The sequence below is a fragment of the Mobula birostris genome, chromosome 6, assembly GCF_030028105.1.
Source record: "Mobula birostris isolate sMobBir1 chromosome 6, sMobBir1.hap1, whole genome shotgun sequence".
Taxonomy (NCBI): Eukaryota; Metazoa; Chordata; class Chondrichthyes; order Myliobatiformes; family Myliobatidae; genus Mobula; species Mobula birostris.
In genome coordinates this window covers 91,775,044-91,800,695 of record NC_092375.1, presented here as the reverse complement: position 1 = coordinate 91,800,695, position 25,652 = coordinate 91,775,044, and the positions used below count along the sequence as shown (strand labels likewise).

At 41.3% G+C, this 25,652-nt stretch overlaps 1 protein-coding gene across 4 annotated transcripts in view; it reads right to left on the bottom strand.

Moving 5' to 3' along the window:
• vwa8 (von Willebrand factor A domain containing 8) overlaps positions 1 to 25,652 on the bottom strand; it is a 481,708-nt gene that overhangs the window by 377,307 nt on the left and 78,749 nt on the right. For all 4 annotated transcript variants that reach the window (XM_072260839.1, XM_072260838.1, XM_072260837.1 and 1 more), the window contains exon 5: positions 7,123 to 7,290. In XM_072260839.1, coding sequence (XP_072116940.1) covers positions 7,123 to 7,290 — 168 coding nt within the window. The remainder of the gene's footprint in view (positions 1 to 7,122; positions 7,291 to 25,652) is intronic.

The following is a 25,652-nucleotide window of genomic DNA, read 5'->3' as shown; positions in this document are numbered from 1 at the left end:
TGAGTGCAACACATGAAGCAAAGATGTTTTCCTTGACGGATCTGGATGATGTGTTCTGGCCATTACCAATACGGCAAAGATCTATCACTATTTAATATAACTTGCCAGGAAGAAACTGCAATCTGAAGATAAATTTTCTGTCATTTATAAAGATGAAACAAATCTCTCAAAACCTCAGGCCCCAAACGATGTAAAGCTTCTTCTCTCTATGATGAAATGAAACTACTAAAGATTATGAGCCATACAATCTCTACATGTTTGGAAGGAGGCAATTTCAGTGCTTGGAAAATCTGACCAGGAAGAATGAGAAGAGAAATTGGTTTGATTTTCACCTAACATACTCTAGAAAACTGTTGATGAGCAATGGATGTACCAATTGTGGGATAAAATAAAACAATAATTCATAATAGAGACAGGGAAACAGACCCTTTGCCCAATTCACCCATTCGGACTAAAGGTGTCAACCCAAGTTAGTCTCACTTGCCACATTTGGTCCTTGTCCCACTAAACCTTTCATAATCATGTACTTATCCAAATGTCTTTAATATGTGCCTCAACTACTTTCTCTGGAAGCTCATTCTATTCACAAACTCTTCTCTGCGTGAAGCAGTTACCTATCAGGTCCTTTTTATGTTTTTCACCTTAAACCTATGCCTCCAGTCTTTGGTTTCCTTTTCCTTGAAAAAAGACACTGTGCATTCACCCTAGCTCTGCCTCTCATGATTTTATATTCCTCTATAAGGTCACTCTTCAAATCTCCTATGTTCTCTCCCTATAACTCAAGCCTTCAATTCTTGGTGACATTTTCATACACTCATAATCTCTCAAACAGGAGGCAGTGCTGTGGGATGACACTACATCAATAACATAACATCTAAAACAGGGTTCCCAACCTTATTTATGCCACGAGCCTTACTGTTAACAGAGGGGTCTGAGGACCCCCGGTTGGAAACCCATGATCTAAAAGAACATTCAACAAATATGAGAGAGTTCAGCACACAGATTTTTGAGAGTGTGTGTAGTTACTGGATTTCCATTTTATTCTATACTGACTTTGAAGTCAGGAGTTGTGGAGTAATTTGAAGCTCTTAAAGAACTCCAGCAGAGGTGAACAATGCTGAAGGTTTATTTCATTACCTACCAGACCTTACTTCATCCATTCATACAGGTTTGTGCTCTGTCAATCGTGAATAACCAACTCTATAAGCTTAGAAAGGAGATAAAGTCAAGGTCGGCAGCTGGTAGACAAGGGAAGGCAATAAGCGTAGACATGAAATGTGACTATTCAGAGATAGTCCAGCCTCAGGGGATTGGTCACAGGGAGGAGATGGATTCCTAGCAGTGAGTCTGGCAACAAGGTGTGGATATGGAAGCTCATGACTATGAATATACAGTTTCCAAGAAGCTCACAGCAGCATGAGGCCTGAAGGAGGGAGCAGCAGCAATACTTAGTGCGGCACATTAGCAGGTTTTCACTTTACGGCAAACGTCTGAGGCTAATAAAAAAATCAAGACCTCATGTCTATTCATTAAAAAAGATCATGTCAGCCAAGAAGTGACAAAAATTGACAAAAATATTTGGGGGAAACTGTTAACAGTGTATTGAATGAACCTGAATGTTAAAGGGGTCTCCCCTAATCTCAATGAAACCTTCTGCTCAGGTATGAAAGATAAGAGATAGATTCTGAGAAAGAGACTCCAACCAAACAACCACTCCCACCAAATATTCCCACTGAAGTGGAATAATATAGGATGTATCAGAAAAAGAGAAAGAACATCAGTGGAAGTTGGAAGGACAGGTCAGAGAAATGGCAGAAAAGAGAGGAAACAGACAGGTAACGTGAAAGCGCTGTTTAAAAGAACAGAGCAAATAAAAAAAGAAGGCCAGAAAAAGAGCTGAAATATTGTAGCCCCATTCTTTCATCTGTGCTTCTTTCTGGAAAAAACCCACAGAGGCTCACATTTGTATCTGACTGAATATTAAAATAAAAATTATTACAATGCAGATAGAAGGAAGGACCAGTTTTTGCTCTCAGTAAATAAAACATGCAAGGATTTGCAGTTCTGTAAACTGCACACAAGCCTACTGATACTCATTTAGCCAGGTTTGCCAACATGTCACATTCTGAAAATGTCCCTAAGACATGAAAAAGAAAAGAGTTGTTTCTGTAGCCAGAACATCAGAATCAATGTGATGGTAAATAACTGGCTCATGAGCAACCAGAACCAATCTTTCACTGGATGTAAAACCTGCCAGTTTAAAAGCTGACCTTAAAGAGACAAATATAAATGAAATTCTTTAAAAGGTCTTAAATTAGAACAGAATCAAAATGACTAAATCTTTTAATAATGATGTAGAATTTGGTTTACAAGCATAAATAATCTACTAAAACAATTTCATTTCAATTCTACCCAAACAAAATATTCTTTCTTTTCAAATCTTTTTATTGTTATAGACAGGAAAAATAACATGAGTACATCGAAGTAACAACACTTAGAATGCCTCAAAAAAAAATTATCTTAAAGATTGAAAAAAATTTTTGTGATAATAAAAAAAACCTACTAAGCAGAAAAGTGAGAAAAAAAAAAGAACCCATTAGGTGTACAACCCCGGAGTCATGCGTCATGACTCAAGTTTTTGGATCATTGGGACCTCTTTTGGCGCAGGTATAACCTGTTCAAAAAGGACGGGTTACACTTGAATCCTAGGGGGATCAATATCCTGGCGGGGAGATTTGCGAGGGTTACTGAGGTGATTTTAAACTAGAATGGTTGTGGGTGGGAATCAAATTAAAGAGACTAGGAGACAGGCAGTTAGTTCACAACAGGGGGATGGGAACAAGTGCAGAGAGACAGAGGGGTGTAAAATAAGGATAGAAGCAAAAAGTAGTAAGGTGAAAAGTAAAAGAGGCAGGCCGGCAAATCCAGGGCAAAAATCAACAAGGGCCACTTTTCAACATAATTGTATAAGGGCTAAGAGTGTTGTAAAAGCGAGCCTGAAGGCATTGTGTGTCAATGCAAGGAGCATTCATAACAACGTGGATGAATTAGAAGTGCAGATTGTTATTAATGAATATGATATAGTTGGGATCACAGAGACATGGCTCCAAGGTGACCAGGGATGGGAGCTCAACATTCAGGGATATTCAATATTCAGGAGGGATAGACATGAAAGAAAAGGAGGTGGGGTAGCACTGCTGGTTAGAGAGGAGATTAACGCAATAGAAAGGAAGGACATTAGCCGGGAGGATGTGGAATCGATATGGATAGAGCTGCATAACACTAAGGGGCAGAAAACGCTGGTGGGAGTTGTGCACAGGCCACCTAACAGTAGTAGTGAGGTTAGGGATGGTATTAAACAGGAAATTATAAGTGTGTGTAATAAAGAAACAGCAGTTATAATGGGTGACTTCAATCTACATATAGATTTGGTGAACCAAATTGGTAAGCGTGCTGAGGAAGAGGATTTCTTGGAATGTATGCGGGATGGTTTTTTGAACCAACATGTCGAGGAACCAACTAGATAGCAGGCTATTCTAGACTGGGTATTAAGCAAGGAGGAAGGGTTAACTAGCAATCTTGTCGTGAGAGGCCCCATGGGTAAGAGTGACCATAATATGGTGGAATTCTTTATTAAGATGGAGAGTGACATAGTTAATTCAGAAACAAAGGATCTGAACTTAAAGAAGGGTAACTTTGAAGGTATGAGACGTGAATTAGCTAAGATAGACTGGCAAATGACACTTAAAGGCTTGACAGTGGATATGCAATGGGAAGCATTTAAAGATCGCATGGATGAACTACGACAATTGTTCATCCCAGTTTGGCAAAAGAATAAATCAAGGAAGGTAGTACACCCGTGGCTGACAAGGGAAATTAGGGATAGTATCAATTCCAAAGAAGAAGCATACAAATTAGCCAGAGAAAGTGGCTCACCTGAGGACTGGGAGAAATTCAGAGTCCAGCAGAGGAGGACAAAGGGCTTAATTAGGAAGGGGAAAAAAGAATATGAGAGAAAACTGGCAGGAAACATAAAAACTGACTGTAAAAGCTTTTATAGATATGTGAAAAGAAAAAGATTGGTTAAGACAAATGTAGGTCCCCTACAGACAGAAACAGGTGAATTGATTATGGGGAGCAAGGACATGGCAGACCAATTGAATAACTACTTTGGTTCTGTCTTCACTAAGCAGGACATAAATAATCTTCCGGAAATAGTAGGGGACAGAGGGTCCAGTGAGATGGAGGAACTGAGCGAAATACATGTTAGTAGGAAAGTGGTGTTAGGTAAATTGAAGGGATTAAAGGCAGATAAATCCCCAGGGCCAGATGGTCTGCATCCCAGAGTGCTTAAGGAAGTAGCCCAAGAAATAGTGGATGCATTAGTGATAATTTTTCAAAACTCTTTAGATTCTGGACTAGTTCCTGAGGATTGGAGGGTGGCTAATGTAACCCCACTTTTTAAAAAAGGAGGGAGAGAGAAACCGGGGAATTATAGACCGGTTACCCTGACATCGATGGTGGGGAAAATGCTAGGGTCAATTATCAAAGATGTGATAACAGCACATTTGGAAAGCGGTGAAATCATCGGACGAAGTCAGCATGGATTTGTGAAAGGAAAATCATGTCTGACGAATCTCATAGAATTTTTTGAGGATGTAACTAGTAGAGTGGATGGGGGAGAACCAGTGGATGTGGTGTATTTGGATTTTCAAAAGGCTTTTGACAAGGTCCCACACAGGAGATTAGTGTGCAAACTTAAAGCACACGGTATTGGGGGTAAGGTATTGATGTGGATAGAGAATTGGTTGGCAGACAGGAAGCAAAGAGTGGGAATAAACGGGACCTTTTCAGAATGGCAGGCAGTGACTAGTGGGGTACCGCAAGGCTCAGTGCTGGGACCCCAGTTGTTTACAACATATATTAATGACTTGGATGAGGGAATTAAATGCAGCATCTCCAAGTTTGCGGATGACACGAAGCTGGGCGGCAGTGTTAGCTGTGTGGAGGATGCTAAGAGGATGCAGGGTGACTTGGATAGGTCAGGTGAGTGGGCAAGTTCATGGTAGCTGCAATTTAATGTGGATAAATGTGAGGTTATCCACTTTGATGGCAAAAACAGGAAAACAGATTATTATCTGAATGGTGGCCGATTAGGAAAAGGGGAGGTGCAATGAGACCTGGGTGCCATTATACACCAGTCATTGAAAGTGGGCATGCAGGTACAGCAGGCGGTGAAAAAGGCAAATGGTATGCTGGCATTCATAGCAAGAGGATTCGAGTACAGGAACAGGAAGGTACTACTGCCGTTGTACAAGGTCTTGGTGAGACCACACCTGGAGTATTGTGTGCAGTTATGGTCCCCTAATCTGAGGAAAGACATCCTTGCCATAGAGGGAGTACAAGGGAGGTTCACCAGATTGATTCTTGGGATGGCAGGACTTTCATATGATTTAAGACTGGATCGACTAGGCTTATACTCGTTGGAATTTAGAAGATTGAGGGGGGGATCTGATTGAAACATATAAAATCCTAAAGGGATTGGACAGGCTAGATGCAGGAAGATTGTTCCCGATGTTGGGGAAGTCCAGAACGAGGGGTCACAGTCTGAGGATAAAGGGGAAGCCTTTTAGGACTGAGATTAGGATTTCTTCACACAGAGAGTGGTGAATCTGTGGAATTCTCTGCCACAGGAAACAGTTGAGGCCAGTTCATTGGCTATATTTAAGAGGGAGTTAGATATGGCCCTTGTGGCTAAATGGATCAGGGGGTATGGGGGGAAGGCTGGTACAGGGTTCTGAGTTGGATGATCAGCTATGATCATACTGAATGGCAGTGCAGGCTCGAAGGGCCAAATAGCCTACTCCTGCACCTATTTTCTACGTTTCTATGTCGTACAAAAAGCTTCTAAAAATAAACATCAAACCACCAGCAAGAAAAGAAAATATACTAAAAAAAATACTAAAAAAACCTATATCCTGTGATTAAGTATTCTTTACAAAGTTGGCTCCAGTTCTGCAATTTTTTTAATCTTAAATTTAAACTTTGTAGTTTAATTTACCGAAATTACTTTTTTAATCCTTCTTTGACTGATCCAATTTTTTTACTTTGGAAAAATAAAGGTATTAATTCTTTTTTGGATTTTTTAAAGAAGATAGATTGATGTCTTTTGAACAATTAATTGATAAATATTCTCTTTCATACTCACACTTTCTGCAATACCTTCAAGTTAGATATTTTTACAAAAATATTTAAGTAATTTTCCTTACATATTGGAGGCTGACCTGTTAGATACTATTATGAGTACAAACAGAATATTCTAAAACCACTGGCCTATTTCAGTTGATATTTGATATTGCAGTAAAAAAAATCTACCTTCCTCCTATCAGTACATTGAGCTAAATGGGTAATTTCAAAATTAAAAGCAGCATTTGTTACTGCATATGGTAGAGCTATGGTCCACACGATTCAGTTACATCTCACCAATGTTCACACTAGCCAAAAAAGGCAATACAGTAATTCAGTGGTATACAAGTATGGAACAAGCAGCTCTTCCATAGTGGGCTGGAACACTGTGCAAAAACTGGAACCACTTTGTCACACACAATACAGATCTGGAACTCTCAGATGGGGTATAGGAGAGGTGGATAGGTTAACTGGGAATCTCAGGGCTGAATATTTTAGGTTCAACAGGCATATGCATGAAGGCTATGGAACTTGTATAGGTAAAAGGAGTTATAATATTTAATAGTCATGATCTAACAGAAAGAGGAGACAAGTACAAGACAGAATATAAACCTCAAACCTTCTTAACTGCTACTACCACATCCTTGTACCCTGAGGAGGGTCAAGGTGGATGGCAGATATCATGCAAAAACACAAAGGGGAAGTAATGGGATAGTAAATGTAACAGAACAAGAACTGAACTTTAGTCAAGAGAGCCTAGGGGGTGAAGGATGAGACCTGCAGCACTTCGATACGGTAGATTAGATTCAATGGCATGGCGAATAACAGGCCACTGATCAGCTTAATGTTATTTGAGAGCCCAACAACTTCAAAGGTAGGAAAAGCTGAGGACATGCTATTTCTCCATTCTTTGAGATTAATACTCTTTCCAATTACCTTCAGTAGTTTGTCATAGCGTTCTGCAGACATAAGAAACCTCCCATCTTCCAGCTGCATCTCTCTGTTTTCCAAAAGATTGTTCAATACGGGTAGAACATTGCGTTCAGCTTTCTCCAATCCTTCCAGCACTAAGATTCTTCCTTCAGTTGCAGCACGAACAGCACACTTTCCAGAGAAAAAAAGATGAGAAAGTATAAACATAAATAGAGGAGCAAGCCATTCAGCCCTTCATGCCTGTTCTGATATTCAAATAAGTTCATCGCTGATCATTTACCTCTGCTCCATTTTCCTACAGTGAAACCCTAGATTCTTGATTCTCTTAATATAACTACAAATGTATATATCTCTGATTTGAATATACTTAGTGAATAAACTTCACAGCACTCTTGAGTAGTGAATTCCAAAGCAATTTCTTCTCAACTCAGCTTTCAATTCTGACCCTTTAATTTGTGACTGACCCCAGTTCAAGACATTCCAACGGGAAATATATCAAATCTAGATCCACTCTGCCAAACCTCATAAGAATTTTGTCTATTTAAATGAGCAATTAATTGGAAATAAAACTAAGTGATTGTAACCAAAACATAACCACATATGAATCTCACAAACTGCCAACAGCAGCTCTATATCTACAATAAAAAGGAAAAATACTCTGTAGATCAGGCAGCATGTATGGAAAAACAAAGTTAATATCTCATGTCCATATAAATGCATCTCCAACCTCATGCTTTCAAATACTATTGTGTACAGTTGAAGGCAGCTTAATCTCTCCTAATTTAACAAACCTGCTACCCCAGGAATCAAGCAACACACATAAAAATTGCTGGTGAACGCAGCAGGCCAGGCAGCATCTCTAGGAAGAGGTGCTGCCTGGTCTGCTGCATTCACCAGCAATTTTTATGTGTGTTGCTTGAATTTCCAGCATCTGCAGAATTCCTGTTGTTTACCCCAGGAATCAATCTTGTATATCAAAACGTTGGGCACTTCAACCCACGATGCCTGTGCTAAACATGAAGCCAAATTAAACTAATTTCACTTGCCTAAGCATGATCAATACCCCTAATTTATATTCATGTTCGTGTCTGTTTAGATACCTCTTAAATGCAAATATCATTCCTGCTTCCACCAGCACCCTGGCAGTGTATTCCATGGGCACCTGTCACAACATTGTATAAAATCGTGCTCCCCAAATCTCTCTTCAATTTTTCCCATCGCTTTAAACCTCTACGCCCTTCACAATTTCCTCATAACTTCTAACAGGTCTCCCCTCGACCTTCGACACTCCAGAGAAAATGATCCAAGTCTGACCAACCTCTCCTGATATGAATGAATGAGGATACCCAGGACTCTCGAGAGCCCAATTTCTCTTTTCCGAATTGCCCTGACATTCCCTGCAACTTCTCCACAGCTGCAATGCCAGTTACAGTTTTATAACATTAGGAAACTTATTCCACTCATCCAGTCCACTGACACTGGTGCGACATCTCACGAGTTATAGCCTCCCAAATGTAAAAGGCCTTCTTGAGTCCTCCTCTTGGCTTTTTGTCGGTTTTTAAAGAGTGAGCAAGCAATGAATGAAACTTGAGCAAAAATTTCCAAATGAAAGGAAAATAAACAACATTGTAAGCAAAACATACACTATACAAGAGCCTTAGAAACTGCCAACAGCAGCTACATACTGTATTCACAATTAAAAAAAAGAAAAATGCTGAAGATTCTCAGTATGCTAGGTCGCATATATGAAATGTGGAACAGAATTAATATTTCGAAACTGGATAGATACTATGTAACCATCAGTGACATTTGGAGGAATGCTATGCATTAGTACATCAAAACCTTACAATGGGCTACATTTTAGAACACTGAGAATGATGAGGATGTCACCATATGAGTAGCTGAGGCAAAGGGGTGGCCAAATGATCATCCATGATTGGGACAATGCCAGAGACAGAGGATTTGATAGGTACAAGGGTACATGGATCAGTACACTGTAGGAACAGGCCCTTTGGCCCGTGACGTCTATGCTGTGTACATTATTATGTTAAACGAAAAAATTTCTGCCTCCATGTGATCCAAATGCCTATATTCCCTGCTTATTCATATGCCTATCTAACTTCAATGCCCTTATCATATTTCTTTCCAACATTACCCCAAGCAGCCCATTCTAAGCACCTAGCACTCTGTGCAAAAAACTTGCCTTGCATGTCTCCTTTAAACTACACCACCTCCTCCCCACCCTAAGCCCATGACCTCTCATATTAGATATTTCAAACCTAGGGAAAAGATTCTGACTCTCTGCCTCTCATAATTTTATAAACAACTCACAGGATAATTGTAGGGAGCAAAAACAAATGCTGGTATCCATATCTATTCCCATTCATCCCAGTTTGGCAAAAGAATAAATCAAGGAAGGTCGTGCACCCGTGGCTGACAAGAGAAATTAGGGATAGTATCAATTCCAAAGAAGAAGCATACAAATTAGCCAGAAAAAGTGGCTCACCTGAGGACTGGGAGAAATTCAGAGTTCAGCAGAGGAGGACAAAGGGCTTAATTAGGAAGGGGGAAAAAGAATATGAGAGAAAACTGGCAGGGAACATAAAAACTGACTGTAAAAGCTTTTATAGATATGTAAAAAGGAAAAGACTGGTAAAGACAAATGTAGGTCCCCTACAGACAGAAACAGGTGAATTGATTATGGGGAGCAAGGACATGGCTGACCAATTGAATAATTACTTTGGTTCTGTCTTCACTAAGGAGGACATAAATAATCTTTCAGAAATAGTAGGGGACAGAGGGTCCAGTGAGATGGAGGAACTGAGGGAAATACATGTTAGTAGGGAAGTGGTGTTAGGTAAATTGAAGGGATTAAAGGCAGATAAATCCCCAGGGCCAGATGGTCTGCATCCCAGAGTGCTTAAGGAAGTAGCCCAAGAAATAGTGGATGCATTAGTGATAATTTTTCAAAACTCGTTAGATTCTGGACTAGTTCCTGAGGATTGGACGGTGGCTAATGTAACCCCACTTTTTAAAAAAGGAGGGAGAGAGAAACCGGGGAATTATAGACCGGTTAGCCTAACGTCGGTGGTGAGGAAACTGCTGGAGTCAGTTATCAAAGATGTGATAACAGCACATTTGGAAAGTGGTGAAATCATCGGACAAAGTCAGCATGGATTTGTGAAAGGAAAATCATGTCTGACGAATCTCATAGAATTTTTTGAGGATGTAACTAGTAGAGTGGATGGGGAGAACCAGTGGATGTGGTATATTTGGATTTTCAAAAGGCTTTTGACAAGGTCCCACACAGGAGATTAGTGTGCAAACTTAAAGCACACGGTATTGGGGGTAAGGTATTGATGTGGATAGAGAATTGGTTAGCAGACAGGAAGCAAAGAGTGGGAATAAACGGGACCTTTTCAGAATGGCAGGCGGTGACTAGTGGGGTACCGCAAGGCTCAGTGCTGGGACCCCAGTTGTTTACAACATATATTAATGACTTGGATGAGGGAATTAAATGCAGCATCTCCAAGTTTGCGGATGACACGAAGCTGGGCGGCAGTGTTAGCTGTGAGGAGGATGCTAAGAGGATGCAGGGTGAATTGGATAGGTTGGGTGAGTGGGCAAATTGATGGCAGATGCAATTTAATGTGAATAAATGTGAAGTTATCCACTTTGGTGGCAAAAATAGGAAAACAGATTATTATCTGAATGGTGGCCGATTAGGAAAAGGGGAGGTGCAATGAGACCTGGGTGTCATTATACACCAGTCATTGAAAGTGGGCATGCAGGTGCAGCAGGCGGTGAAAAAGGCGAATGGTATGCTGGCATTTATAGCGACAGGATTCGAGTACAGGAGCAGGGAGGTACTACTGCAGTTGTACAAGGCCTTGGTGAGACCACACCTGGAGTATTGTGTGCAGTTTTGGTCCACTAATCTGAGGAAAGACATCCTTGCCATAGAGGGAGTACAAAGAAGGTTCACCAGATTGATTCCTGGGATGGCAGGACTTTCATATGAAGAAAGACTGGATGAACTGGGCTTGTACTCGTTGGAATTTAGAAGATTGAGGGGGGATCTGATTGAAACGTATAAAATCCTAAAGGGATTGGACAGGCTAGATGCAGGAAGATTGTTCTCGATGTTGGGGAAGTCCAGAACAAGGGGTCACAGTTTGAGGATAAAGGGGAAGCCTTTTAGGACTGAGATTAGAAAAAACTTCTTCACACAGAGAGTGGTGAATTTGTGGAATTCTCTGCCACAGGAAACAGTTGAGGCCGGTTCATTGGCTATATTTAAGAGGGAGTTAGATATGGCCCTTGTGGCTACGGGGATCAGGGGGTATGGAGGGAAGGCTGGTGCAGGGTTCTGAGTTGGATGATCAGCCATGATCATAATAAATGGTGGTGCAGGCTCGAAGGGCCGAATGGCCTGCTCCTGCACCTAATTTCTATGTTTCTATAGGGTTAAAGAGGAAGTTTTTGCATTCTATCTTCTCTCATTGCTAGCAAACTTAACAAAATTAGCACATATGGTGCAACATTATAGAATTTCTAGTCTTCAGGCAATATAATTTCACCCCCCTTCACCAGATGACAGTGCTGTGCATACTGCTAAACTCCATTAAAACCCAAGACCATGGAATAAACAGACCCAGAAATAAATACCGTAACTAAGTATAAGTGATTACTAGAATTTCCACAATGGTTCCATTTGTTTATTCAAGTATCAAAGACCCAGTGTAGACAAAAAAAATCTCTGTATTCAATAGTTTGATAGTGTTGGCTGATCTCAGCCTGATCAGCAAATGGCCAACAGCCTCACATCTAATCTAAGTCTCAATGTTTCTCTAATATTGACTTCTTGCACTGCTCAGTGGAATGCGCTGCCAGTTAAACTGGTGGTCAAAAAGCAGTGTAGCACTTGTGTCACAGAAGTTTCAAGCTATGATCATGTCCAAATGGAAATTCTAACCATGACATTAAATGGCATTACCATCACTGAGATATTTACCAATATTATTCTGGGGGGTCACGATTGACCGGAAACTGAAATAGACCAGCCAAATAAAACACTATAACTACAAGAACTCATAGAGTGGGCACTTCTCCAACACCCTCCCACAATCTACAAAGTAGAAGTCAGGAACATAACCTAGTTGTCAGGATGAATGCAGCACAAACAATTCTGAAGTATCCCAATACATTCCAGGGCTAAGCAACTGCTTGATCAGCACTCCATCATCCAGCCTAAATATTCATTCCCTCCACTACCAACCTACAGAGACGAATAAATGTACCATTGACCAAATGTACTCCAGATAGTCAGCAATTTTTAAACCTGTAACTCTTACCACCAGAAAGGCAAAGGCACCAGGCACCTCACATACAAGTTGCTTGCTTAGGATGGTGGTGAATATTGGTAGCTTGGGTTGAAGCGTTTGATGTTGCGGTGTTCACCGAGCTTGGCAATTAGCTCAGAGGCACTTCATCACCGGTCGAGGTGACATCTTCAGAGCGCAGTTGTTGGTGTTTCTCTCTGGGAGTGTTCGTATTTATATAGCACACCACCCCCCCATTCGCTTGCCTCAGACCTGATCAGGATCACAAACTGGCAGTGCAGAGGCATGATCTACTGTCGCTGTTCTCGGTACATGAAGACCAAGACCACCACCTGAAGTGGGACACGACAGAAGTTCTGGCACATCAAACATGAAGCAAGCAGAAGAATTTTTAGAAGCATGGTTCTCTTCTGATAATTTTGTAAACAAACATATCAAAATAGATGCCATCTATGAACGCCTAAGCGCCAAAGAAATGTAAGCCAATAGAATTTGAAGGTCAACTGAACAGGTAGCCAATTAGGACCAATGCAAGCAAAGGAGTGGGGCGGGGGGGGCAGCACTCCCAGAGTGAAACACCAACAAAAATGCACGGAAGGTGTCACCTGAACTGGTGGTGAAGAATTGGCAAGCTAATTGCCAAGCTTAGCAAATGCCGCAACATCAAATTGCATGCTATCTGGAGCTGGAAAGATATTCCTGATCCTTCAAGATTGAGTGCTAACATATTTTAGTATTGCACAACGCCAAAGTTCTACGGTTTGTAAAAATACTCAGTTGAGCTTTATTAGCATCAGATGAACAAGCTCATCCATGTAGTCTGCTGTTCAATATGTTGCTTTGGTAAGCTATAGTGCCAGCTATAATTCAGAGGTACAATCTCACCTCATAGATTGTCCTTTCAAGTCCTTCTTGTTAAACTTTGTAACTGTAGAAACTAATTGAAAGGAAAATACAGGAGCCTCAATGAACGTGACTAGTTTGTTTTTACTTCAGTGGGTCCCGAACGTCGTGGTGTGATGACGTATGCCATTCATGTATTTTTAAATATAAGCTGTGATTAATTATGTAAACAACAAAGAATGCTTAATCAAATCATATATTTACAATATTATTCAAATATTACTGAAATATTAAATAAACAACATTCCTTCCTGCTTAGCTATAAACTTAGCCATCTACAACACAGTAAATTTTGAATTGATCCATTTAGGCCTAAAGATTGGGTTTCTGTGGAGGATTTCCTACCCCATTAGGATCGGGGTCACACTGTTTGGCAGGAGAAACTTGTGGCTGTGAAACACTCTTATGTTCTGAGCCCTCCTCCACGGTGACTGTAGTTGATTCTGGGACTGCAGGAAGTGGTTCTGACAATTCTGGACAACTTCCTTCTCTAACAATTGACTCTGCTTTCCTCAACTAATCAAGTGTCACCTCCAGATGCCATCAGATGCAATCTCCTCGATGTAGAATGTTCCAGTTCTGTCCTTAAGCAACATACACAAAAAATGCTGGTGGAACGCAGCAGGCCAGGCAGCATCTATAGGAAGAGGTACAGTCGACGTTTCAGGCTGGGACCCTTCACCAGGACTAACTGAAAGAAGAGATAGTAAGAGATTTGAAAGTAGGAGGGGGAGGGGGAGATCTGAAATGATAGGAGAAGACAGGAGGGGAGGAGTGTATCTAAGAGCTGGAAAGTTGATCGGTAAAAGGGATACCAGGCTGGAGAAGGGAGAGAATCATGGGACGGGAAGCCTGAGGAGAAAGAGAAGGGAGGAGGAAAGCCCAGAGGGTGGAAAGCAGGCAAGGAGTTATAGTGAGAGGGACAGAGGGAGAAAAGAGAGAGAGAAAAAAGGGGAATAAAAAATACATTAAAAATATATTAAATAAATAAATAAGGGATGGGGTGTGAAGGGGAGGAGGGGCATTAACGGAAGTTAGAGATGTCAATATTCATGCCATCAGGTTGGAGGCTACCCAGATGGAATATAAGGTGTTGTTCCTCCAACCTGAGTGTGGCTTCATCTTGACAGTAGAGGAGGCCGTGGATAGACATATCAGAATGGGAATGGGTCGTGGAATTAAAATGTGTGGCCACTGGCCATCTTGCTTTCCCTGGCGGACAGAGCGTAGTTGTTCAGCGAAATGGTCTCCTAGCCTGTGTCAGGTCTCGCCAATATATAGAATATATCTTCCCAATATATCCCTCTATCACCACTCTCCTCTGTCTAGTGGAATTAGTCCTTATTCTTAACGATTTCTCCTTTGGCTGCTCCCACTTCCTCCAAACCAAAGGTGTAGCCATGGGCACCCCTATGGGTCCCAGCTATGCCTACCTTTTCACAGGCTTTGTGGAACAATCCATGTTCCAAGCCTATACTGGTATCTGTCCCCCTCTTCTCCTTCGCTACATTGACGACTGCATTGGTGCTGCTTCCTGCACGCATGCTGAGCTCGTTGACTTCATTAACTTTGCCTCCAACTTTCACCCCGCCCTCCAGTTTACCTGGTCCATTTCCAACACCTCCCTCCCCTTTCTAGATCTTTCTGTCTCTATCTCTATCTCTGGAGACAGCTTATCTACTGATGTCTACTATAAGCTTACAGACTCTCACAGCTACCTGGACTATTCCTCTTCCCACTCTGTCTCTTGCAAAAATGTCATCCCCTTCTCGCAATTCCTCCATCTCCACCGTATCTGCTCTCAGGATGAGGCTTTTCATTCCAGGACGAGGGAGATGTCCTCATTTTTTTAAAGAAAAAGGCTTCCCTTCCTCCACCATCAACTCTGTTCTCAAACACACCTCTCCCATTTCACGCACATCCGCTCTCACCCCATCCTCCCACCACCCCACTAGGAATAGGGTTCCTCTTGTCTGAACCTACCACCCCATCAGCCTCTGGGTCCAACGTACAATTCTCCATAACTTCCGCCACCTCCAACGGGATCCCACCAACAAGCACATCTTTATTCCCCCCCTTCTGCTTTCCGCAGGGATTGCTCCCTACGTGACTCCCTTGTCCATTCGTCCCCCCCAGCCCTCCCCACTGATCTCCCTCCCAGCACTTATCCTTGTAAGCGGAACAAGTGCTACACATGCCCTTACACTTCCTCCCCTCACCACCATTCAGGGCCCCAGATGGTCCTTCCAGGTGAGGCGACACTTCACCTGTGAGTCGGCTGGGGTGATATACTGTGCCCGGTGCCTCCGGTGCGGCCTTCTATATATTAGCCAGACCCGACGCAGGCTGGGAGACTGTTCCGCTGAACACCCACGCTCTGTCTGCCAGGGAAAGCAGGATCTCCCAGTGGCCACACATTTTAATTCCACATCCCATTCCCATTCTGATACGTCTATCCACAGCCTCCTCTACTGTCAAGATGAAGCCACACTCAGGTTGGAGGAACAACACCTTATATTCCGTCTAGGTAGCCTCCAACCTGATGGCATGAATATTGACTTCTCTAACTTCCGTTAATGCCCCTCCTCCCCTTCACACCCCATCCTTTATTTATTTAATATATTTTTTTTATGTATTTCCCCCCCCTTTTTTTCTCTCTCTTTCTTTTCTCCCTCTGTCCCTCTCACTATAACTCCTTGCCTGCTCTCCACCCTCCAGGCTCCCCTCCCCACTTCTCTTTCTCCCCAGGCTTCCCGTCCCATAATCCTCTCCCTTCTCCAGCCTGGTATCCCTTCTGCCAATCAACTTTCCAGCTCTTCGATCCACTCCTCCCCTCCTGTCTTCTTCTATCATTTCGGATCTCCCCCTCTCCCTCTCAAATCTCTCACTATCTCTTCTTTCAGTTAGTCCTGACGAAGGGTCCCGGCCCAAAACGTCGATTGTACCTCTTCCTATAGATACTGCCTGGCCTGCTGCGTTCCACCAACATTTTTTGTGTGTGATGCTTGAATTTCCAGCATCTGCAGATTTCCTCGTGTCTAGTTCTGTCCTTAATCTTCCCAAGTACCCACTTTTGATCACCTCTGCAATCTGTTGCCAGGATTGCTTACCTAGGAATGAAACGCTGAAACTCATGGTTTGAGAAGTCCTCAATTTGTCTCAGCTATTTGTCCTGCATATTCCTTCTGAGATTGGGTTTGAGGAGATACAACCTTGAGTGCAGGGAACTACCCAGGAACAGCACAGCCAGTGAGTTGTTGGTTGTGGAGTGTGCAGCATTGCAATATGCAAATGAAAAATTGGCGAGCTTCTGATTCAGTGTTAGTACAGTGTGCTCCTTTGACAATGCTCACAGTGTGTTCTTTAAACTCTGAACAAACCTTCTGCCAAGCCATTTGTAGCTGGGTGGTATAGTGCAGATGTAGTATGTCTTATTCCATTCTTTTTCAGAAATGCCTGAAACTTTTCCTCAATAAACTGTGGTCCATTGTCACTGAATAAGTGCTCTGGAACACCAGTCTTTGAAAAGAGGTTTCTCAACACATCAACAGTGTGTGAGACTGTAGTGGAAGAAATTGGGAATAGTTGTGGCCACGTTGTAGCTACATCCACTACTACTAAGAAATTTGGGCCCATGAATGGTCTGGCAAAATCCACATGAATCCTTTGCCAGGGCAATGCAGGCCAAGGATGGAGAGACACTGCTCTTGGCATCTTCTGGACATGTTGGCATCCTGAGCAGTGCATGGCAAGTTGCTTGGTTTACTGATTTATCCTAGACTACCAGACAAAGGTTTGAGCCAATGCTTTCATTTTGAACATACGTAGATGATGAGCATGTAGCTCCTCCAACCCTTTAGTTCTCAGCTTGGACAGCTCAACAATTCACAATCCTCACATAAGGCAACCCCATTCAAGGGCAAGTTCATCCCAGTGGTGGTAAAGATGGGAGAAATAGAACTGCTGCTACACATTCCAGCCATTTTTTGGTGGCCATTTTAGACCTGAGAAAGTGTGGGTTGTTTTCTGCTTTCCCTTTGTTCATTTCTGATGTAATAGGGAGATTTTCGATTTGCATTAGAGGGAATACATCAATAGGAGTGTCCTCCTTTGTAAATTTTTCAGGCATTTCCTTTTCCAAGGGTAAACAGGACAATCCAGCAGCATTTCCGTGAGCAGCTGTCATCTTGAATTCGACCTTGTAATTGTGTTCACCAGGAAACAGAGCCCATCTCTGCATTTATGCTGTTGCTGTAATTGGAACACCTTTCTGTGGATTGAAAATGACACTAGTGGTTGATGATCAATAATGAGGGTAAACTCTCACCCATACAAATACAGGTTGAAACAGCTTACACCCCAATCCAGACTCAAGGCCTCTCTGTCAATCTGTGCTTAATTTTTCTCGGCAGTGGTAAGGGAATGTGATGCAAAGGTGTTCACTTGCATCATTCATAACATCAGACATGACTGCACTTATGCTATAAGGCAAGGTAAAACAGGCAAGCTTCATTGGACAATGTGGATCATAATATTTGAGTGCAGTGTCAGCCATCATCAATTTCATTGCCTTTTGGAAAGCCATCTCACACTGCTTTGCCAGTTGCCATTTCTTCTCCATCTGCAGTCACCAGTTCAAAGGGTGGAGCACAGTACTCAGGTTTGGCAGGAGCTGGTATAGTAATTGACAAATCCTGAAAACGACCGCAACTGTGATACATCCTTTGGCCTTGGGGCATCCACTGCTGTTTGAATTTTCTCATCATACTTGTGTAATCTTTGTGCATCAATGGTATAACCACAATAATGTTTGATTTAAAGAATTCACACTTGTTGTATCGTGCTCTGAGCCCACAATCTTCTAATATTTTTAACACAGTCTTAACATTTTGGAGGCGTTCCTTGTCATCCTTACTGGTAACAATGATGTCATCCAGGTAACACTGAGTGCTTGGGCAGCCTTGGTGCAACTGGTCCATATCTTTCTGCCAGAGTGCAGATGCAGATATCCAGCTAAGAATTTATAATGGAGAAAAAAATAACTCCTTTGGGGATTACTTTTGTAACAATGAAATACAACAATCAACAAGCCACATTGGGCTTCTATGTGGTAAAAACAGGAGGGCCAGCATTGTGGGGCCAAGAATGGGTGAGACTACAACAACTTGATTGGAGATCCATTCTCCATTTGCATGCCACATCTTCTGCAATAGTGAACCCAAAACAAATTGTGAAAGGTACTGGATGACGCCACAGCAGTGCTCAAGGATGGCACAGAAAAACTCAAACATGTCAAGGGTAAAATAGTGTTAGATGAAAATGTCACACCCAAGTTTTGCAAAGTCCATCCAGTTCTTTATGCCATTCGTGACAAAGTAGCCAGTGAGCTAGATTGCACAGAAGCTGATGGAATTTTTTCCGAGTTTGTGTAGAGCCTGTGGGCAACGCCAGTGATCTCAGTAGCCAAGAGGAATGGGCCATCAGGATCTGTTGTGATTTTAACGTTACCATCAGTATCAGTATCTTCATATGGTCATATGGCAGTATGGCCATTCAGTATCTTTGAAAGGCCATTCAAACTTGTTTTGCTTGCTCATTGCCTCCCTCTGGTGCATACCCCCATTTTTCTTTCTTCCATGGCCTCCTCATCTATCAGACTCCCCCTTCTCCAGCCCTGTATCTCTTTCACCAATCAAATTCCCAGCTGTTTACTCATCCCTCCCTCATAGGGTTTCTCCAATCACCTTGTGTTTCTCTCTTCCCCTTCCCCCACCTTTTAAATCTACTCCTCTTCTTTTTTTCTCCAGTCCTGCTGAAGGGTCTCAGCCCAAAACTTCGACTGTACTTTTTCCCATAGATGCTGCCTGACCTGCTGAGTTCCTCCAGCATTTTGTGTGTATTGCTTGGATTTCCAGCATCATGAAACACCATCAAGGAAGGTGGGTGCCCACTTGAAAACCCCTGCGTGTCACTCCCAACATCAAGGCAGTCTTGAGCAAGTGCTCACAACCCAAAGGCTCAAATGGTATTAATATCTTATCCTGTGTTTTTTGATTTTTTTTGTCACTCTCATCTTTATCAGATTTTTCATTAACTGCTTGCAGATTTGTGCTCTTTTTGAAAAACCAACTTGACTTGTTTTTAATCTTTTTTTCATTCATTTATTTTTGTCTGCCCAGCATGCTCTTCGTATATGTCCTACTTTGTTGCATTTTCTGCAAGCTTCACCTTTAAACTTGTATTGGTCGGGTGTATGTCAGTCCCGACACATCAGTAACACAATTTGTTCAGCCAGACAGGTTTCTGTTTAGAAGGTGCAATTTTGTTCACGCTCACTTTCATTCGTAATTGCAACTCAATTGTGCCCCTGTCTGCTGTTTCCATAGTTGCAGCGATTCCAACTGTTCTTTTCAACGTGAGCTGTGCTTCAGTTAGAAGCCGTTTTTGAATGCTTTCTTGTAAGATTCTACAAACTAATCATCTCAGTGCAACATTGGCAAGTTCAGACAATTTCTTCAATTCAGCCACTTAAGCTGAGATGGACTCCCTTTCTTTTGATTCCACATATGAAACCTAAAGCGTTCTGCAATCAACAATGGTTTTGAATCTCAATGTTCCTGCAGCCACAATTGTAATTCAATGACTCTTCTTTTTAAAATTGCCTGTAATTTTGATTGCATGCATGAAACTAGTCGCAAGAAAGCCTGCTAAGTCTTTGCTAACAAGCATGCATGTCTGCTTTTATCAGCTCCCACGTGATGGGCCACATTATTTTTACTTATATTGACTCTGTTGTAAAGGAAATATTAGCATTATAATAGTTCTTTATTCGTCTACAGGTATATCTGCTGTAGATTTGGCACCACATTTCGCTAAACAAGGTAACAGCCCATAGTGTTAGAGGCAAGGCATAAGAATGATACCAGGAATGATTGATTTAACATATGAGTAGCAATTTTTAAATGTAAATCAGAAAGATAAAGGGGGTTCTCAATGCAGCTTACCAGATACTGACATTCTTGGATAGAGTGGATGTGGAGTGGATGCTTCCAGTAGTACAAGAGTCTAGGTTTCGAGGTCGAACGTCTTCGCTTGGGAGGAGAGATTGTCTGCTTTCATTGGAGTGGAGGAGCTGAAGAGAGGACACTACTGAGTGTAAAGGATTATGACGGGTTCAGATAGGATAGACTCAACAGACATCCCCTTATTGCAGGTGAATAAAACTAGAGCACATAGATTTAGGACAAGGGGCAAGAGACTAATCAGGATCTCTTTCACCCAGTACCTGAAATGTATTGTCAAAGAAAGTAGCGGAAACCAAGTCACTAACAGCATTTAAGAAGTGTCAAGCACTTAAATTACCTAAGCATAGAAGACTATGGGCCAAATAATTGAAGATGGGGGGCCATTGTCATGGTGGGATGAATATAGCACTTAAATACTTCATGACTTTATGACTCCAAGAACTGAAAGCTACCTTCAATAGCTTACAGCATACTCTTCACTGGCCCCGTAACCTAGAATGATTATCTTCTTGTAACTCGATCAGCAAGACTCTAGAGCAACACACACAAGATACTGGAAGATCTCAGCAGGTCAGTCAGCATCTATGGAAAAGAGTAAACAGCCGACATTTTGGGCCGAAACTATTCTTCAGCTCTTTCGCCCATGGTCACCAATTCTTGAGATAAGAACAGATTTATCAAGCAGGGGAATGGACAGTGCGGGCAGCTTGCTAATTCCATCAAATTCAAGCCAAATAGAAATATTTACAATGAATAACTTACAAAATCATGATAGTACGAAATGGAGGCACAAGCTTCTAAGGCAGATGGAGTTCATATTAATTATTTTATTTATAAAATAATAAATCAACATTACAGTTGTTATTCTGTTAGTCGAGATAATTATCAATTACACTTGAGTGAATTCCCTGCTGACATAATCTAAATATTTCCAGTGTATAAAAGCTGAGAATAAATCAAGATTTTCTCATGCCAATATCCTGTACTCAACTATTATGGTAGAACTGTTTCCAAAACATCTACCCAACCATGGATTGAGATAGTGACTGGACAGAATACACAGAACCTTGTTTCATTCATCATTCAAAAAGTTTAAAAAGAATTCTTCAAAACATAAATGGTTATCCATTTTTTCCAATCATCAAATTTAATTAGTATCTTTGCCCAGGCTTTAAAGTTATCTGTATATTTATTTCTACAAATTATTTTTTAACAGAGGCTTCAGAGAAAATCTTATATCAAGTGCGTATTTGATACGTTAGAGATGGTGCCGAGGAAGAACTGTGCTTCTGTAAAATGTACTAGACTATTAAACATTGAATGTCTGGCTTTTTTTTTTGATCCATCAGCATATGTATGGTAGCATTAGTTTACAGTTCTCAGCAATAAAATACTCTGATTTTATCAAATCCCATTCAGTCTGGGTCATACTGCTTCTTTATTCTGCCCATCAGTGGGGTACAAAAGAGCTCCAAGTCTCCCTCGTCGTTTTCCAATAGATACTTCACAAATGAAACAAAAAAGCTAAGTAATTTATTTGATTTCTGATAAACATTTGAGTTGGCACAACAAGTAGAGCCAAAACCTCACCATTCCAGTGATTCAGGTTCAGTCACAACTTTCAGCACTGCCTGTATGAAGTTTTCACGTTATTGTGTCAGTTTTATCCAGGGGCTCTGGTTTTCTTCCACATTCCAAAGACATGCAGGTGACAGATTAAATCAGCTACTGTACAGTGCCTTTAGTGTGCATTTATGGTAGTATTGAGGGGAGCTGATTTCTATCCTTTTTCTTCTTCACTTAAAACCTTTGCTCTAACACATGTGAATAGTGAGCTTAATTATTATTTTTTAGAATTACGGCACAGTAACAGGTCTTTCCAGTCCAACAAGCATGCACCACCCAGTTACAACCACATGGCCAATTAACCTACTAACCCATAAGTCTTCGGAGTGTGGGAGGAAACTGAAACCCAATATGGCTTCAGAGAGAATGTACTAACTCCTTACAGAGAATTAGTGGAAAATTAGTCTAAGTCAGTGTTCAATGATCAAGTGATTACTCAATGGATAAAGGGATCCATTTCTGTCTTGGATAACTCTGTTGACAGTACAACAACTGCCTTTATAATACATTACTATTTTTGTACAAGTAGCAGAACATGTAATGCCAATCTGGAATTAAAATTTATTCTGGCAAGTATATCTACTGCTGTAAAGAAAAAGACAGAGCCAAGTTATACACCACCTGTTAAAATCCATGATCTCAAAGTCAACATTGTAATTTTGAATAGTTGCCATTGTTGGGACATAAAAATGTATTTTTATTCCAATTTATGGCCAAGAAGATCCCGAAATACTAAAATGTAAAAATAATGTTAAATGGAAATTATTGAGAAGAACCACCTTGCTATTCTTCAATGTAACACAAAGGAAAATAGTATGCAGATCTAACATATTTTAGGTCTCCTTCAGCACAGCTCAGTGGAGAAGATCTTCCAAAACCACAGAGGCACTGAGACCCGTAAGTGCATCAGAATTTTACAAGTTTTCTTTGTGGAAATTCATTGTATACCAAAGCTTACATACTGACTCTCCAAATCACTACGCTCATTCCTGGCATGCCTTTTCTTCAGTACAGAAGTATCCAGCCAACTCAATGTTTCAGCAAACATCTCCCTTCCTTTGTCATGGCTAGTCCCCTGCTCCCATCATTCCTGCAGTCTGTAGGGCAAGTGTGACCTTGAAGTCAGGCAAGTTGCCATCATTCAATATGACATACCAAGTCTCCTCAAACTCCTGATGAAATATAGCCACTGTCATGCCTCTTTTGTAATTGCATCAATATGTTGATCTCAAGATAGATCTTCAGAGATGTTGATACCAAGAAATTTGAAACTGCTCACCCTTCCCACTGCTGATCTCTCGATGAGGACTGGTATGTGTTCCCTTGACTAACCCTTCCTAAAGAATGGTTTCTCTCCTCTCTCTCCCTTTATTGGGGAGAGAGGGAGAGAGAGCCTATGGTATTCAAATTATCGGGGTGAATGATAACTTTTGTTGAACTGCAGATCATGATTTTTCTTAGAGGTTTTGCTATTGCTTGCTTGATGGGTGAAGGGTGTTGTTGCTTTTCTTTGGTTGAGGAGAGGTAGGTCATTGTTTTGCTGCTGCTTGCATGTGGGAGGAGGATTTGGGATTCTAACCTTTTTAACTGTCACTCATTCTTTGGGGCACTCTTTTGTTTTCATGGATCTCTGCAAGGAACAAGAATTTCAGGCTGTATATTGTATACAGTTCTCAGAAATTAAATGCAACTATTGAACTACTGTTAAACTCCAGCAGTACTGTTCTGCTGTCATCCCGGTCCCCTTCCAATCAACTTTGGCCAGCTCCTCTCTCATGCTTCTGTAACTCCCTTTACTCCACTGTAATACTGATACATCCAGTTTTAGGTTCTGCTTCTCAAACTGCAGGGTGAATTCTATTATGATCAGCGTCACCTAAGGGTTCCTTTACCTTAAGCTCTCTAATCAAATCTGGGTATTAAATAACATCCAATCCAGTAATTAGTTTAGATCGCTTTGTAGAGACCTTTTTATACTTTGATACGAAAGTCTTTTTCTGTTGATCAGTGTCAAAAAAGTCAAATTAAATCTACCGTTATTCAATGCTCTAAAACAATAAAACATGAAGACTTCCAAGGGGGTGAATACTTTTTATAGGCACTGTACCTTTTTATATGCCTTTTCTATCTCCAATTGCAATTTGTAGCCCACATTCTGGCTAATGTTTGGAGACCCGTATATAACTCCTATCAGGGTCTTTTTACCCTTGCACTTTCTTGCCTCTACCCACAAGGATTCTACATCTTCCAATCCTCTGTCACCTGTTTCTAAAGATTTAATTTCTTTATTTTTACTAACAGAGCCACTCTATTCCCTCTGCCTACCTGCCTATCCTTTTGATACAATGTGTATCCTTGGATGTTAAGCTCCCAACTATTATCTTCTTTCAGCCATGACTCAGTAATACCCTCAACATTATACCTGACAACCTCTAACTGCCCTACACGATCATCTATCTTATTCTGCATACTATGTGCTTTCCAATATAGCACCCTTAGTCCTGTGTTCATCACCCTTTTCAATTTTGGGCCCCTGTTACACCTGAACTCATCCCATTGACTGCAATTTTGCCTTATCATTTGCCTGTCCTTCTTCACAGTCTCACCACACATTGTATAAAGTTGTATATTAACTGCTCCATCCTCAACCCTGTCACTCTGGTTCCCATACCCCTGCCAAATTAGTTTAAACCTTCCCCAACAGCTCTAGCAAACCTCTAGGAGGTGAAAAAGAAACCAAGAGGAACAGCAAAAGACCTGCAAAAATTTCTAGAACTTGCTAAAATCTCTGAAGAAAAACACCAAACAAGACAGGTGCTCACTGAAGGACAACACGTTGGAAACTGTTGGTCTCCAAAAAAAAACATTTCTGCATGTCTCAAGTTTGCAAAAGACCACCTGGATGTTCCACAACACTTCTGGGACAATGTTCTGTGCACAGACGAGACAAAAGTTGAACTTTTTGGCAGGAATGCACATTGTGATGTTTGGAGGAAAAAGGACACTGCACATCAACACTAAAACCTCATTCCAACTGTGAAGCATGGTGGAAGCAGCATCATGGTTTGACGCTGCTTTGCTGCCTCAGGGCCTGGACAGTTGCAATCATTGAGCAAACAAGGAATTCAAAATTGTATCAAGATATTTTACAGGCAAATGTCAGGATAGCAGTCCATCACCTGAAGCTTAATAGAAGCTGGATGATGCAACAAGACAACGATCCAAAAGACAAGAGTAAATCAGCAACAGAATGGTTTAAAAAGAAGAAAATCAGTGTTTTAAAATTGCCAAGTCAAAGCCCTAACCTTAATCCTATAGAAAAGTTGTGGAAGGACCAGAAGCAAGCAGTTCATGCAAGGAAGCCCACCAGCATCCCAGAGTTGAAGCAGTTTTGTAAGAAGGAATAGCCTAAAGTTCCTCTAAACCGATGTGGAGGACTGATCAACAGTTACCGGAAATGTTTGGTTGAAGCTATTGCTGTACAAGGGGGTCACGACAATTACTGAAAGCAAAGGTTCACATACTTTTTCCAACATACACATGTAACATTGAATCATTTTTCTCCATAAATAAATGAAAAGTATAATGTTTTTTGTGTTATTTATTTAATTGGGTTCTCCTTATCTAGGTTTAGGAC